This window comes from Sciurus vulgaris (assembly GCF_902686455.1).
Source record: "Sciurus vulgaris genome assembly, chromosome: 2".
Classification (NCBI taxonomy): domain Eukaryota; kingdom Metazoa; phylum Chordata; class Mammalia; order Rodentia; family Sciuridae; genus Sciurus; species Sciurus vulgaris.
In genome coordinates this window covers 36451094-36469194 of record NC_136462.1, presented here as the reverse complement: position 1 = coordinate 36469194, position 18101 = coordinate 36451094, and the positions used below count along the sequence as shown (strand labels likewise).

The following is an 18101-nucleotide window of genomic DNA, read 5'->3' as shown; positions in this document are numbered from 1 at the left end:
ATCTATCAACACTTGAGTAAGTCTGATTTGAGCAGATAATATAAGGGTAAGTGTATATTATAGTAAAAGTTTTGAATTTTAGAATTAAAAATTTTAAACATTGTCATATTCAATAGCATTTTCTGTTTTTCTTTCATTTTAAATAAACTTTGTCTTGTTCTTCACATGTTCAGTAAAAAACATAGGTATGCAAAGAGGAAATTAAAAAATCACCCTTGAATTCCTCCCAAGTTAATTGTTGTTAACATTTAAACAGAAAGAAATAAGGATGGCAAATTGGAGAAAAGAGGAAAAAGTAAAGAGTTCTATAGAGAATGTAAGGTAAAAGAGAATAAAAAAACACACATAGAAGAAAGAAGTATCATTGAAGAATTGTGGGAAAGTTTTAAGAACAGCTGAAGTGGAAAAGTCTTGAGTTGAAAATCTTTGGTGAATAAGTTTCTGCAGTTTGACTTATTGTATTCCTCAAGTAGCACCTGAACTATGCAAGACACAGCAAAGCTATCTCAGACAAACCCTTGAGGGGCAGAAAAAGCAAAACAGTGCATAGTGAAACTGCCTATCTTAAATCCTAAATTTGAGAAATCTAAGCTACAGGGTCTATAGGTAAAATATAATACCCATACCCCAGTGTAATCATACCAGATATATGATAGATCCTTGAGGCATAGGTTAGGATAGTATCAACTCTTTGGTAAACACAACCATACTTGGCAATTATTTGCATCTCTAAACACACAATAATGTATCTGTTTATGGAACATATTTGAACACGAAATTCTGTGAATATGTGCTTATCAAAAAACTAAAAACATTCCCAGGCTGGGGAGATAGCTCCGTTGGTAAAGTGCTTGCCTTACAAGCACAGGCCCTGGGTTCGATCCCCAACACCACAAAAAAAAAAAAAACCTTCCCCACATGCCTGTCCTTCTCTGTTTGCCAGGCTTTTGTTAGCATATAGAGCAAAACAAAAGGTCTTGGTGTACTTTTTCATAAGAATAGTATATATAAGCTGGTAATTCTGTTTTTAAATAAATTTTTAAGGTTTCCATGTAAAAAACTATTTCAGTTGTTGAGATTTATAATTATCATGAAATAAAACTATTAATGGGGAGAAAAACACCCAGTAAGAGATAACATTAATACACCCACAATGTAAATGTTACCTGACACAGGCACACTGATACCTGCTCTTACAAGCCCTATGTGACCCCCACCCCCAATGTTTATTATCAACAAGAACCTTTAAGAAGAGAGAATTCCCTGCCAGTTTTTCCTAGGGCCCTGGCTTAGAGCATGGAATGGAGCAGTTCCTAGGCATTGTCATACAAATCTCCTTTGGTCAGTTCCCAGTTTTCTTTTTCTGTTTTTAACAGATCCACACACACTCACACAATTTTTTTTTTTTTTTTTTTTTTTTTTTTTTTGACACACGTTTGTCAAGTACTCTACTACTGAGCTATGTCCCCAGCCCTTTTCATTTTTTATTTTGAGACAAAGTCTTGCTAAAATTGCCCAGGTCGGCCTGGAACTTGCCTAAACCTTCCAAGTTGCTGGGATTGCATATGTACACCACCATGCCTGGTTGCTTAAGTTTATCTTTAAAATAATCTACTGGTTTATAGTACCACTTTAGTATTTGGTATGTGCTAGTGGGGATAGAATATGCATACACACAAAAATATGTATATATGTGTGTGTTATATATGTAAACACACAAATCATATGTAGAGAAAGAGATATGATATACACACCCATACCTGATCAGTTTCCTGTTTGTTGTGCTGAGATAGCAAATAAACTGACCTGAAAGCAAGCAAAATATCCCAAAACTACCCTGGCTGACCCTGACCAAGCCATTGTGTCATAGATCTATATGAGAAATACACAGGAAAGCAAATTGAACAAAAAAGGAATTTAAAGGAAACAAACATCACAATGAATCAAAGCATCTCAATATATTTAGCCTGTAATCCCAGCAGCTCCTGGGAGGGTGAGGCAGGAGCATTGAGAATTCAAAGCCAGCCTCAGCAACATGGAGGCACTAAGCAACTCAATGAGACCCTCTCTCTAAATAAAGTACAAAATAAGACTGGAGGTGTTGCTAAGTGGTTAGTGCCCCTAAGTTCAATTCCTGGTACCCCCAAAAAATATTTGAGGGGGTTGGTTGTTAATGATTGCTAAAAATAGAAATCATTTATGAATAAACTTTTACTAGTTTGATGATTATTGAATGCCATGTGATCTATCTTCCCATAAATTTTGAAATGCCTCAACATTTCTAAGTACAGATCTGTTTGGAAAATTCTACCAAGTGGATCAACTGCAATATGCTATCACAGTAGCTTTTATGCAAAAATTTATTTATAGTAAAACTTCAATAAACAAAAAAAAAAGTGTGTGTGTGTGTGTGTGTGTGTGTGTGTGTGTGTGTGTGTGTGTGGTTTAAATTGCAGTGCTGGGGATCAAACCCAGGACTTCATGCATATTAGACTCTATGACTGAACTATACCCCAGCGCCTATATTCTCCCCCACCACACCCCCAGCACTGGACATTGAACCCAGGGGCACTTTACCACTGAGCTATACCCCCAGCCATTTTTTTATTTTGAAACAGGGTTTCAGTAAATTGCCCAGGCTGTCCTTGAATTTGCAATCCTCCTGCCTTAGCCTCCCAAGTAACTGGAATTATAGGCATGTGTGCCCAGCCCATGTATTCTCTTGAATCATAGATACCTTTGTTGATTTTTATGAAATATCAAAATTTTCCAAAAGATCTATTTTTATCTTTCTTTGATAAAACCCTAAGTCTGAATACCTGTGTCTCTTTGTTAACCAATCTTTGGCCTTTCTGACCAATTACAATCTTCTTTAATTCAGAAGAGATTGCAAACCATTCTAGGTCCAGAGAAATTGAGGAGAGTAGTTCTAGTACCTAGAAATTGGTAGCTGGTGTCATAGTCATTGTAATTATTATCATTGTTACCCCATTGTTGTCATCAGAGTAACATATTTATCCTTTATTAAATGTCAAGTGTAGTTCTAAACATTCTACCTGCATTAATTTAATTCTCACAATAATCATAGAAGTTAGAAACTCAACTAACATTTGAGCCTTTTGCATACTACTAGCTCTTCCCTCAGCTTTGCGAGTTCTATTCATTGATGTTCATCTGACTGTCTCAGGTCTAAAATAATACTTATTCAGAGAAGTCTTCTTGTCCTCTCTATCTAAAATAACTATATCCTGTCCCTACTTTTTATCCCATTACTGAGTTTTGTTTTCTTTTCAACACTTATTGCTATCAGAAACTAGCCTAACTTGCTGAACTGCTAACTAGCTGTCTTCTATCAGAATGTAAATTCCAATGTAGCAAGGTCATTGGTCAATCTTTTTTATACTTATTCAGCCTCTAGATCTGAGCCTAGCATTGGGTGGGTACTCAAGAAGTATTTGTTCAATCAATGAATAGTATTGTTATCCTGATTTCTTACTGATGTAAAAACTAATGCTTAGAAAATTAAATTATTTAAGACTTTAGCTTTAAGTGGTCAAATTAGTATATGTCTCTGGATATATAGCTATACAACTTAAGTTGAAAAACAATTTATAAACCTCTAAAATAATCTGACCTATCTTGCTAATCCTGGGAATAAGTTATATGAATGTGAATTTACACTAGTATGAGGAAATAGAACCATGAGTGTGGATGGAGCAAATGCAAGCTTTTTGTTTGTTTGTTTGTGGGTTTTTTTGTTTTTTGTGGAGCTGGGGATCGAACCCAGGGACTTGTGCTTGTGAAACAAGTACTCTACCAACTGAGCTATATCCCCCACCCCACAAATGCCAAGTTTTTAATAAAATCAAGGTGGGTGAAACAATTCAAACTACATATCATATTCAAATTTAGCAATGTTCTAATAAGCCAGACACAGTGGTCCACACCTGTAATCCCACTGACTCAGGAATTTAGGCAGGAGGATTGTAAATTCAAGGACAACCTGGCCAACTAAAGCCCTATCTCAAAATAAAAAGGGATGGTTATGTCAGTCAGTGACAGTACCCTGGATTCAATTTTTAGTACCTCAAAACACCCAAAAGCAATGTTCTAAGAAAGAATGTCCCTTCCTCTTTTTCTTACGTCATTATTTACCTTTTTCCTTTTGGATTAAAGCTGTCTAAAATAAATCTTATCTAAAATATGTAATGCCTCAATTATATTGTAACCCAAGGACCATATATTTATCTTTTATATTATATTTCTTTGATTTTAATAAATTGTTCTCTTTCCCTTAGGACTTTCTCTTGGTTGAATCTTGACAAGAAAAGGTTAATAGCCAAACTGAGTTTTCATCAGACTTTTATGAAAAAGAAAACTGCAAAAATGTGTTATAGAACTGTGAATGTAGCTTACTGGTAAAGAACTTGCTTAGCTTGTGCAAGATCCTAAGTTCAATCCCCAGCACCACAGAGGCAAAAAAATGTGTTTAGCATTTGAAATTATATTTTAAGTCAAACTTTTTAAATAATAATTTGTTTTATAAACTCATTTCATTTTTAATGATAAACTACATTTATAATATAGTAAAAACAAACTTCAGTTCATTTAAAGTGACTATAAAAGGTATTACATACAATTTTTGAAATCAAAGGTATATAATAGGGAACAAACTCTAAAACTGGAATCAGTTAACAGACATAAATTCTGTTAGGTACTCCCAAGCCATAAAGCTGTCAGATAAAATTGTGCAAGAGTTTGAAACAGACAAAAAAGATTACTGGCTGTCCTGCCTAGGACACTCTCTGAGTCATCTCTCCTCCTTTTATTTTCGGAGCTAGTATACTACCATAAGTTGTGGTATACAGATAGTATTACAAATGATCCTGTTTTATAGAAATGCAAATTATATCCAGTTGGCAATGTAATTGACTTTTGTCCCTCTGTTAATGAGTTCATCAATATCAAATTCATTTCAACATCTCTGATGGTCCATGTGTATGCATTATTTTAATTCCCTTTTGAATTAAATGAACTATCTTACTGATTTAAGTAATACTTAAGATAACTTTTTGATATGTTCATTTTATATTTGTATGAAAGTCCTGAGTTTATCTTTTTAAAAAATTTAACTTTTAATGAAGTTAACCCTTCTCTGTACACTGAAAGTACAGTTTGAATGGCAATTGGTTTTCTGCCTTTCCTTTTGATTTAACCCAGACACCCAAAACTTCAGCATTCAGAGAAACTGAAGAGGTGTGTCATGTAAGAGTCTAATAAGAATATCACACTATATTTGTTAACTGTTTACTTAGTAAGATCCTGGGAGTTTGATTAGCAACAAACTAATGTTGGCTATGATACAGGGTATCAGAAAAGCTTCTACCACTAGTTATTAAAGAAACTTACACACTTTCTAAATCATTACTACTTTTTTAATATAGTATAGACATATCTTTGTCATTATATATCTTGCCTTTTAAGTGCAAGTTAAGCATTTAGAGAAATAAAAGTCACTACTTTTTTAACCAATAATGACTTTGCAACCTTTGATTTAGAAAGGAAAATAATGGTATGCTATAAAGAAAAACATGGTGTACTATAATGGAAAATAATAGTATATTATAAAGGAAAACATAGTATACTGTACTCAGTAGAAGCACTAGTTTTTCTTCTTTTATAAATGAATAAGTGATATGATATTCAATAATGAAAACCAAGAAGAATATTAAATCTAGTTAGAAACTCAGTATTTTAAAATTCATGTTTAATGAAAACCAGTGCCACTTTCTTCCAGAAGTGCCAGAAAGTGTATAATAATTACAAATACTCAATAATTCAGATTTTTATATTATTGCCCATGTTTATCCTTTAGGAACTATTTCTTAATTAGTATTTTTAACACTCTATTCAGACCTTACATAAATTAATCTTACTTGATCTTACTTATGAGAGCTGTAAAAAATCACAAAATTAGTTAACATTTTTTATTACAGATTCAGAATGTCATCCAGAGACTTGTAACAATGTAATTACTAACACTTATAATACTGTTCACTCTGAAATATTATTCTAAGCAAACATTTTACATATAGGTTTTTCATAATTTATCTATGAGTATTAATAGATATTATTGTTATATTCAGTTTATACATAAGGAAATAAAGACCTAGAAAGATTATGACTTACACAGTATTATACAGCTAATATTGATAGAACCAAGATTCAAACCCAGGAAGCCAAGCCAGAGTACTACTTCTCAAAATAGCTTTTATTATACCGGCTTTCCTTCACTCTCTATGCAATTTTACCGGTAATGAATGGAGCTGGAGAATACTGAGCTAAGTGAAATAAGCCAATCCCAAAAAACCAAAGGCCAAATATTTTCTCTGATATGCAGATGCTAATTCACAATAAGGGGGTGGGGCTAGGGAAGAACAGAGTAACTTTGGTCTAGACAGAGGGGAGTGAAGGAAGGGAAGGGGGGATGGGGGTAGGAAAGACAGAAGAATGAATCAGACATTATTACCCTATGTGCATATATGAATACATGACCAGTGTGAGTCTACATCATGTACAACCAGAAGAATGAGAAGTTATGCTCTATTTATGTATGATGTGTCAAAGTGCATTCTACTGTCATGTATAACTAATTAAAATAAATTAAATATATATAATTTTAAGAAAAGAAATGCAATGATTGTCCTTAGTAATTTGGAAAAGATAGGGCCAACTTCTGGTATAAAGATAATTAATTTTGAAAGTCAAGAAGGCTAAGTTCTGTTACTACTTTACTATGTAACCTAAAACCAGTAATAATCCCTGATTGCTAACCTCTAGAATGAGGACAGATTACTCTATAAAATAATCAATTATTCATCTAAAGATTGGGAAATGGTGTCATGAATAATCTGAAATTCCTACTAGGCAAAAACATTTCATATAGCTTTAAAATAAGTGTTTAACTGGGTAGCATATTTTTCTTCATACTTATGATCACCATTAAAATTCTCAGAACAAACACCAAATGAAAAATGTTGGTACCAAAGGGAGACTAGCCTGGCGTTTGCATGGCTTTGTTTGTTTGTTTGGTACTAGGGATTGAACCCAGGGTGCTTTATCATTGAACCACATCCCCAGCCCTTTTTATTTTATATTTTGGGACAGGGTCTCACTAAGTTGCTTAGGGCCTTGCTGAGTTGCTGAGGTTGACCTTGAACTTATGATCCTCCTGCCTCAGTCTCCCAAGTCCTTGGGATTACAGTATATACCACTGCCCCTAGCAGGATTTGCAGTTTTTACAGGTCATTGAAAATGACTCAGTTTAGAAATTTAAGAAGTACATTAAGACTATTCACCATTAAGCACTATAAATCATCAAATTAAATTATCAATTAACATTTTCTTGAGTCATGGAAATAACCAATTCTATTCCTAGGTATGCTATACATATATTTTAGTACTATAATATTCCCTTTAAGTACAAATAAGTAACTCATCAGGTTACCAATAAAGGAACATAAATAAGCTTTGGTTTTCAGTTATAATTATAATTCACTTTACCAACTGTGTTGCCTGCACAGTTTTAACCTTTTTTAGAATAGGTTAATATTGAAAAAGAAGAATTCTTCACATTAACTGAGGACTTAGGAAAACTCAGTAGAATTTAAATTAATAAAAGTTTATGTAACAGGAGGAAAACATTCAAGAATTGTCCTCTGAAAAAGATTTATAAAATTGTTTTACTTACAAATATTATCTATGTGCCTGCATAGGCTTATGTTATTACAAAGATATTAAATAGATGACTAAAATTTCAAAGATTAGTTATGGATTGTGTGTGTGTGTGTGTGTGTGTGTGTGTGTGTGTGTGTGTGTAAGTTTACCTTTGATTAGAGGATTTTCAATGTGATGACTATTAAATGATTATACCATTTAATTAATCATCTAAATCAATGGGAAAAGAGCAAGTAAAGCAGAATCTTTTTTAACCCTAAAGTTTTTATAACTTTAAAATAACCGTGTTTCTTTATGTGTTTCCTAAATTCTTGGGATCATTCCATAGAATATCAGATATATCTTAGCCATAATCCACTCACTTTTCATATCTCATGTCTTAATACTATCAGTCTCAAATAAGCAAAAATCCTTTGTAAGCCAATAAAACAGCTTTAGATACTACAGGAATGGCTGTGATCATACTTATATTAACAAAAATGATTCCCATCTGCTCAAATTGAAAAAAATAATAATTAATGTAAAATAAACATTTAGATTTAGGCAAATGTTTACTCTGTACAAAGTACTATATTTGACATAGTAGAAATATAAAATGAATTAAATATATATCCTGTTCTTCCAAGAACCTACAGACTATGTGGGGCTCATATCAATAATTGGAATATCAGTAACTATGATAAATCTTATAGTAGAAATTTAAATAAGATGCTTTAAGAATTTCAGGAGTTGGGCACTGTGGCTCTCACCTGTAATCCTAGCTAATTGGGAGACTGAGACTTCAGAAGGATCAAAAGTTTGAGGCCCATCTGGTCAACTTAGTGAAACCCTGTCTCAAAATAAAAAAATAAATAGGACTGGGAATGTAGCTCAGTGGAGGATGGCCCCTGAGTTCAATCCCCAGTTCTGCAAGATAAAAATTAAAAGAATTTAGGGAAACTTAAACCAAACTGTTGTGATGGTGGCACAACCACAAATTTATTAAAAGTCAACAAACTGTACATTTAAAATGACTGAATTTTATTTTAAGTAAATTATAGCTCAACAGTGTTAAAAAAGAGTTTAGAGAAAGAAGATATTTCTGATTGAGGATCTTGAAAATATTTTTTTGCAGCTGATACAATCTAAGCTGATATCTTAAAGGACAAGTAGAATTTGGGTCAGAAAATAAACAACAGGGTATTCCAGAGAAAAGAAACAGCTTGCCTAAAGTCTAAAAGCTCAAGAATGCAAGCCATTTTCTAGATGAGCTGGTTCAGACTTTGCCCCAGGACTTAGATTATATTACTTGCATTCCTACCTGTGGCCATGACTATGACATTTCAGAAAAGTTCTGACCAATCCCTATTGGGTTTTTTTCCCCCTTTTGTGGGGTCCAAAATAAAAGCTTGTCTCAATTTTGAGCTAATGAGAAAACTGTAACGAGGAGGGTGTATGGTAACAGAGTTATTTCATAAATGTGAGTGGCTCCACTGATCATAACTACTGACTTTCATTTCCATCTTTATTACTTCAAATCAGTGATGCATACATTATCTTCTTTAAGCTCCACAACAATCTTTTATTTCCCATAAGAAAACAAAGATTATGGAAGAAACCCATAGCCTAAAATACTAAAGTTATTCAATAGGGAAGGTCAAACTATTCTGGCCTGCTAAGAATAAAATGAGGGAGAGAAAATGGCAATATAAATACAGCATCTTTGAATAGTTACAAAACTTCTAATTAAATTTTGAGATGCCATATATGAATTAAAATTCATCTCATACAAAAAGTATAAATTAGATCAAGTTAACTACTGTCATCAATAACAGGAAAGCAATATTGAAATGTTTTCTGATGAGTTGATATAACCGTCTTAGTGACAAGAAGAGCCCATATTATGTAAGTTTTATTTTGAGGAAAGTACATTTCTAAGGACTTTCATTTCTAAATGAAATTGGTTGCTTTTTACCTTTAACAAGGTAAAAAAAAAAAAAATTCAAAATGTCTTTCCAAACAATAGAACTTCTCAGATAGCTTAAGTAATTCAACACACAGAATTTTAATTTCTAATTTAAAATGTGATTATTGGTCAGTAAAGTCAAGCTAAAAATGAAAGATTTTTCTATTTTTATTTTTATTAAAGATGTGCATCAAAGAGGAGGACTTTTGTTCTTGACTAGGACCCCATCTGATCAACTGCTCAAAAATTTTTTATATGAACCATACTGCGTAGAATTTACAAGAAAAAGAATATGAATTAGCCTGGTGAGCAGCAAATAGAGGTAGTTTTTGTGAAACCTGAATTATATTAACCAGCAATCAAATGTAATCTTCATTTTAATATTTATACATCCTTATCTTGTTATGAACCTATCTTTAACGTGAGTTTTATTTTGTTTCTCTCCTCTTACTTCTGTGAAATGCAGAAGGAAAAGGATGTTTGTTATTCACACATTTGTATCCCCACTAACTGCTGTTACACATCTGGCTTCCACTGGAGAGCCCCTGACATCGCAGGGAACGGTGATCAAAATTCCATACACTAGCTTCATGCTGGGGGCTCGTAGCTACTGCAGCATTGAAGGGGAATCTTTTCCTGGCTTCTTTAAAATAAGCATGGTGATGGGATGGTTTAAGGGAAGAACACCTCTCAAATCACATGACCACTGCTGCGCTTCCGTGTGTCCTGCTTTCTTCATAACAGCTTGGCACTACATTCTTTCCCTGTATCTTGGTGGGCTTGTGTGTGTATGAGTGGGGTTGAGGGTAAAAAGTAAATGGATGATTATACTTTATGCATGCATCTTTCACTGTTAGTAGAGTGATGTGCCTTCCCTTATATGTCACGAATTATGATCACATGAAATCTGTGTTCTGAGAGATTGGACCATCTCTCCCGTTTTGGTGTGAGATTTGTGTTTTAGTATGTTTTGATGTCTGTATCCTCAGTTGTTCTTCATGTTACATTAAATATAAGTTGAAATGTTCTCCCATAAGAGTTAGCTTTTCATGTTGGGCTGAAAAAGTCTTGATTTCCGTGTAGCAGTTCATGTTATTATAACCTATGGCTTTCAATTGTACCTCCCATAATGAAGAGCTGACTTTAAACACTGTGCTATTCTTATTATGACCTAAGCATAAGGTAAGTGATTTCTCTAACTGTATCTAAAGATTGTGGTTGTTTGTTAAAATGTTCTCAGCTTTTTTTTAAGGCATTTTCATTTCTCTACCATTTCTCATGTGCTCTCCCTCCTTTTGTTTTCTGTTTCATATCCTAATATTTCCTAATGAACAATGTGATCTTCAGCAAAAATCATATGTAAACACATGTTGAAATGAATTATTTGATGGATGCCTCAAAGCAGTCTTGATTAGCAAATAAATACTGGTGTTTTCAGTAAGTCTCTTATGTTTTTCATTTCCTCCATTGACTTTTATATACTGTTTCTACATGTTATTTTAGTTTTGATTCCAATTGAAAGGGGAATTTTTTTTGTCAACACCATAAAATCAATCAGACATTAACTGTAGTAAAATAACATGACTCAAAAGAACATAGTAGTGAGTAATCTGATACCATACCCTCCATTCAATCCTTCATTTTTATCCCTGACAAATTTGATATTAGTCTAAGATCTTAGGGGTTCAGTTTGGTTTGCTTTGCTTTTCAGACTTTCCTTTTTTCCCCCCACTGATTAAAGCCAGTGTAACATAAAGAAAAAAAAAACAACAACAAACCACAAAACTTGAGAAAGACCTGTGTGTTTCCTTCCTCATAGTCCATAGATGTGAGAATAAGAGTAATAGTTGCTTCTCAACTTTATCCTTTCAAGTAAATCCCATTACATTATGAGTTAGGATATATATATATATATATATATATATATATATATATATATACACACACACACACATGCATGTATATATGTATATATATAAACATTTTATGAAACTAAGTAATTATTATAAATATGACCAGTTTCATAATATGTCATATGCTGCATGTGTAAATAATAAAGTTTTATTATTTTCCTCAATGTCTTTCTAAATATATCTGTGTTCAAAATCACTGAAGTAAAAAAATCTCATAATCTTTAATTTTAAGTGATTTCCCTCAAGCCAGCTACTCTGGAGACTAAGGCAAGAGAATTATAAATTTGAGACCAAACTGGGCAACTTACTAAGACCCTGCCTCAAAATAAAAAATGAAAAGGGCTGTGGCTGTAGCTCATTAGTAAAGTACCCTGTTCAATCCCCAGTACCCAAATTAATTAATTAATTAATTTTAAGTGGTTTCCCTCAAATCTAGCTAAATAGCCAATGTAACAAGAATGAGAAAACATTGGTTATACTACTCTTGGCAATTTGCAAACCCTCACAAATGTTCATATTCAGAATATTGAATTGTTTTCATCATCCAAATGTCTCCTCTAAAGCTATTTGAAACATAATTCTAAACTGAATTGTCACAAAGTAATACAGGCTTATTAAATTCATGTTATAAATGATTTATTTGTTGTTTATTTTTAAGCCACCCAGGGGAGAAAAGAGAGTGTTTTGTTGTTGTTTTGGTAAAAACCAACTGGTTCTTCACCACCATTTCCATTATATACATTATGTAATGTATATAATTGACATTATGTAAATCTGTTGGAACATTTTATGAAACGTTTTAACTACTCATCTTGAACTGCTGTGTTCATTGTAAATCTCTTGTTTCTATTCATACACTAGCTCCACTCTAGATTGGAAGGGCTTAAAGATGAACTCTGGAGGAATAGAGGCTTCGACTTAAGAGTAACTATTATTGATCAAAGGAGCTACTTTCCATTCGCAAACATTGCTTTGCGCTATGGATTTGGGCTCCTTCTGTTTCACATCTTGTTGAAGACTTTCTTGACTTCCATTTGACTTCTTTGAACTGTTTTTGTCTTTCAACATTTTCCTCTTTCTTTTCCTTCTCTCTCCCAGATTTTTCTCTCACACTTTTAGCTTTCTCTTGTGTTCTTTGAATCACTTTTTAAAAAGTAGTTTCTCTCTTTATTAAGCTTGTCTGTTAATTTGTTTGTTAGTGTGTGTTTCTTTTCTCCTTTAAAGCTGTAGTGGTATAGTTACACTTATTTTCATTCCATAGTATGGCAACTTGCTTATTTATTTTGCAGCAAGTTCATTAGTCATTCTTAAACTCTTGGTATGAATTTTTAGTAAGAAATAGCAGAACATTCTCCATTTACATATTGTCCCCTACTATAAACCCATACTTTCTTTCTTCTATTATCTAGATTTACTTCCTCGACCTCTCTTTCTTTCTTCCTTTTCTTTCTTTCTTTCTTTTCTTTTTTTTTTTTTTTTTTTTTTTTTTTGGTATCATTTTCTCTATATTTCATTTTTCCTTAAGCATTCCTTAATTTATTTCCCATTTGGTCCAGAATTGTTCTTCAATTGAACTTCCAAGTAAAATAATGTAAGAATTTTATCTTTCTGATTAGCTTCTTCATTTTAGTTTTTTTAAAACTAGTAAAAACAATCTGGGCCAAAAGAGAATAAGTTTGACATTTAAAATTATTTTTTTTCTTTTCTTTTCTTTTTTTTTTTTTTTTTTGGTGTGTGTGTGTGATATTTCTCCCCCACCTCCCACCCCCTGTCTGTATATTTATGACATTTTTTATTGTTGTTTCTTTAAACATTAACAATTTTTTTTCAGGGGAGGACAACCATAACCCACCCTAAGTTACAACATTCCTTTCATAAGTTGTTTCATACAGTAGTAGATTGTGTTAAGCTATAGAAATTAATTTGTTGTATACATATCCACTTGGGGCAAGCTCCTGTGGAGTGGGAAAAAGAGGTATAGAACTTTAAATACAGTTATGTCTAATATAAACAGCAATGTTAATGTCATCCAACTTGACCCTTGCATGTTTTAAAACCTTGAAAAGAGTGTTCTGCTTTGACCTGAATATTCAGTCAGAGCATAAGTGTTTTTAATTAAATTATACACATAATTGAGAGCTGACAAATAATGAATTGAATTAATTTCCAATAGAAGCATCTTTTAAAACCAATATATAATTATAATAAATTATTATAATCAACAAATCACAACAGTTATTAAATCAAAGGTAAATGTACATGAGGATTTTTCTATTTCCTCTCATTAACATATATATTAAAAATAACTATAATAGAATATTTTACTATAAGTTTATTACTTGAACTACATCATTATTCTGGTCAAGAGATATACTAAATACTTTACATGTAAGGATCTGTATTCACGAGTATGCAGTAACTTTAATTTTTTCATTTACAGTTATCCCTCAGTATTCTGGGGGAATTGGTTTCGGAATCCTCATGGATAGCAAAATCTACTATTCATGTCCCTTATATACCATGGCATAGTATTTGCATACAACCTATGCAGTCTTCCCATATACTTTAAATCATCTTTAGATTACTTGTGATACCTAATACAGTATAAATACTACATAATGACTATACTGTATTGATTAGGAAATAATGACAAGAAAAAAGTCTGTACATGTTCAGTACAGATAGTTTTTTATATATTTCTGATTCATAGTTTGTTGAATCCATAGATGTGAAACCAGTGAATATGGCGATCCAACTATACTGATTTCAAATACACATTAATAAAAAATTACCTTTGGTTTTATCTCTGTCTAGTATATAATACTGTGCCGGAATTTTTTATGGAAGTCATTCTTTAAGTAAAGAAAGGATGAATTAAAATATATATGGGACAAATGTAACATTTTTATTAATATGTTATAAAATCTGAGGTATATAAAACCTTTGCTCCTAGACCTCAGGAGCTTGCCCATTGAATTTGCATATCTGGCTATTTATGTTATAAGCTCTGAATTACTGAGTTTATACTCTCTCTGCAGGTCCAGTCCAGGTGCAGCAGCAAAGAGAACATTCTCAGAGCCAGTGAGTATTTCATCATTTTGGGCAGGCTACTGAACTAGAAATTATGGTTCAACAGAAAATAGAGCTAAAAATAACATTTTGATTAAAGAATGAAGAAGAGCAATGAGAGAAGTCTATGTCAATACAAATATTAAGTTTTTTACCTTCTAGAAATATTAATATCAACATATAAATGAATATTTCTTTAATCAAATTAATTTTCAGCAGAACACTGATACATTTCTAATAGGTCAGAAATGAACTCCACTCTAACTTTGAGACCCCCTTTAATTGCTTCACTGACACAAAGTTATTTGAAAACAGAGTACCTAAAAATAATAATGAAGTAAATCCATGAAAGAAGGCTAACTTAAAAATATACATATGTGTGTGTGTGAGTGTGTGTGTGTGTGTGTATATATATATATATATGTATGTATGTATATAGTCATATATATATGATTCCTAAGAGGGTACATGATAATCATTTTGTGAATATGAATTCCTGAGAGATTTTACTTTCCGTAGGCAAAATGTTTTTGTGGGGATTTTTTTGTTTGTCTGTTTTGCAGTACTGGGGATTGAACCCAGGGGCTTGCACATTCTAGGTAAGTGCTACTTGCCTATCACTGAGCACAGCCCCCTTTTTTGTTTCTTTCTTTGTTTTTTGGAAATTTTTGAGTTTGGGATTTTTTGACACAGGGTCTGGCTAAGTTGCCCAAACTGGCCTCAAACTTGGAATCCTCCTGCCTCAGCTATTTTAGTAGCTGTGGCTACAGGTGTACACCATTGTTCTGGCAGGTACAGTGTTTTAGAGTGTAGTATTCTGAAACAATAATAATCCTTATTTTGTTTTTTGGATTGATCATTAATTGCATTAACTTGATAATCATTTAACTTTGCATATTATTCATTTTCCTATTTTATAAAAAGAAACTACAAATAGCTTTTTCTTACCTATGTCCTATAATTATATTACATTGAAAGTTTTCCCATAAATGTTTTGGGTTCCCAGGAGAAAACTGCTGGGAATTATTTCATAATTGCCTTCTGTCACTTAATAGCTTAATGACATCATCCCATATTCTTCCTAATCTTTATCAAGGGAAGTAAGTACAGGTCACACTGAAATGGGTCTACTAGATACCTATATGTATTACTGGGAGTTTTATGGGATGGTTTATATTTCTGATAGAAAGTCAGTATTATTTCATAATCAAAAAGTAATTGGAGAATCAAATCGGTGAAAATCTGTTTAATTTTATTTAGTATAAGGTTTCATTTCAGTGTTGTATATCTGTTAACTTAGCTCCAAACACTTGGACAACCCACACTGTAACTGTTCTCCAAAGACCTTTATATTGTTTATTTATTAAATTAAAAAACTAATACATTTAAGTATTAAATTTATTTTTACTTTAAAAATAAATGCAGGGCTTTGGGTGTACCACAGTGATGGAATGTTTTCCTAGCATGTGAGAGGCCTTGGGTTTGATCCTCCACCACCCACAAAAATAAATGAATCAGTAAATAATTAAAACAGGATGTTTAACATTATCCTTTCACAAGATTTTACAACATTTGACAGATCAGTGAATGAGAGGGATGCTCTTTATGTATAAAATCATACAATCCCCAACTAAGACATAAGTTTGAGAAACCTAAGGGTCAGAGCATAATGATTGAAAAGTTCACTAAAATTAAACAACAGAGATAATGGAACTTTAAAATGACATTTTATGATGATCAGTACATATTTTCCATTTAATGTTGATCCTGAAATGGGGATGAGCCATTGGTAGTGATTGTGGTAACTAAAAAAAAAAGATTTCTTATCAATGAAAGATTCTTTGGAACTTTCACTTTTACCTTGGATCTTTAAGTTGTTAGAAACGCCTTATTGCCACATAGTAACATATAGGGAGCGTCTCCAACATCATAACTGCATATTTTTGTAAGTTCTGTAGGTTTATGATCTTTTCTCCCAATACCATGTTAACTTATATCCATACCTGTGGCCACACCCAAACTCTCTCAGTTCCATAAGCTGTTCTTCCTGACAACTTCTTCTTTTTTTTTTTTTTTTTTTGCAGTGCTGGGGATCGAACCCAGGGCCTTGTGCTTGTAAGGCAAGCACTCTACCAACTGAGCTATCTCCCCAGTCCACAACTTCTTAACTATAATACCCCATTGCTTATTTAGGCCATTTTTTATCTCCCTGTTTTTCTTCCTTTGCCATTATATAGAACCTATCAACAATTCCCCACTCTATGGGTGCTAATTTCTGCCTCTGTTCCTTTGAGAAATTTCCCCCTACATAAATTGTCCATTCCCTTGTTTTCTTGAAAAACTCTAACTTATTCTTTAAGAGTCAGTTCAGGTATGATTCTTTGGTGATACCTCTGAGTTTCCTATATTCAAGGTGATGAATCCTTCTACTTTAGTTTTTCACTTATTTACTGAACTAACTATCCTCAAATAAGACATTTCCAAAGTGTAACCAACATAAAGAAAACTATAATCAACTTTTCAACATATATGAAAATGTTAGCATAATATATCAGTCGATCCTAGGAAAAGGAAAAAAGTTAGAACTTAATAGAATTTATCTAAATTGTCCAATAAAGAAATGTTTGGTAACTTTGTCAAAGAAAGAGTTAACTTTCCTTTGACTCCTTAAATATTGTTTTAATAATAAAAAGCTGAGTTTATTCTTATTATAGTAAGAGAGAATGCCCCTTCAACAAAGTCTTAGTCTCAAAGTCAGAATCTCAGGAACAAAAGGATAAAGTCAGGATATTTACAAGATTTTGACGTTTGGAGTCTTGACTAGCATTGGATAAGGATCATTTAGGATTGATGGTGAGAGCAAGGCAAGCAGTTTTGTAGTGTTGGTATATAAACTGTCTTTCAATATTTTCTATTTAAGAGTTGATGACTTGTTCCAAAAGTTTCTGGGGTGAACAGTAAGGTTATTTACAACTGTTATGTTCAAGGGAAGAGTTTTCTGGTATGATAAAGTTGTGTCAATAAAGACAGAGGAATGGTAATATTATGCTAATGAAGACAATAAGCTTCATGTTTATAGATGGTTTCAGGTACCAGAGTTCCCTTATGATCATTCTTCAGCTTAAGCTGATCACTTCTTGGAATGTGATCAGTCCACACCTTCACTCCTATTTGAAGTATCACAATAATATATAAACTGTCTCCAGAATGTTGTCAAAGTGTGAAGTTTTTCAGTTTTGTTGTTGGATGATCATTTATTGAGTCATTTGATAAGACGGCAGTTGTGTAGCAGCATTTAGGACTGTGGAGAGCACACATCTGAGCCATGCTACACACATGTGAAGAAGAGTATGGTCAGAATTTATGGTCTTTTTCTTAACCAAGAGCCAAGAGACTCTAAAACCAAGAGAATAGATCTCATCCCCAATCTGAGCAGC

General features: G+C 32.7%; 1 protein-coding gene across 1 annotated transcript in view; it reads left to right on the top strand.

Annotated features, from left to right (window-relative positions):
• The window catches only part of GPHN (gephyrin), a 709158-nt gene that overhangs the window by 490532 nt on the left and 200525 nt on the right, over positions 1 to 18101 (top strand). The window contains 1 exon segment of the mRNA XM_079127200.1: positions 14634 to 14676. Within this exon segment, the coding sequence (XP_078983326.1) occupies positions 14634 to 14676 (43 nt within the window).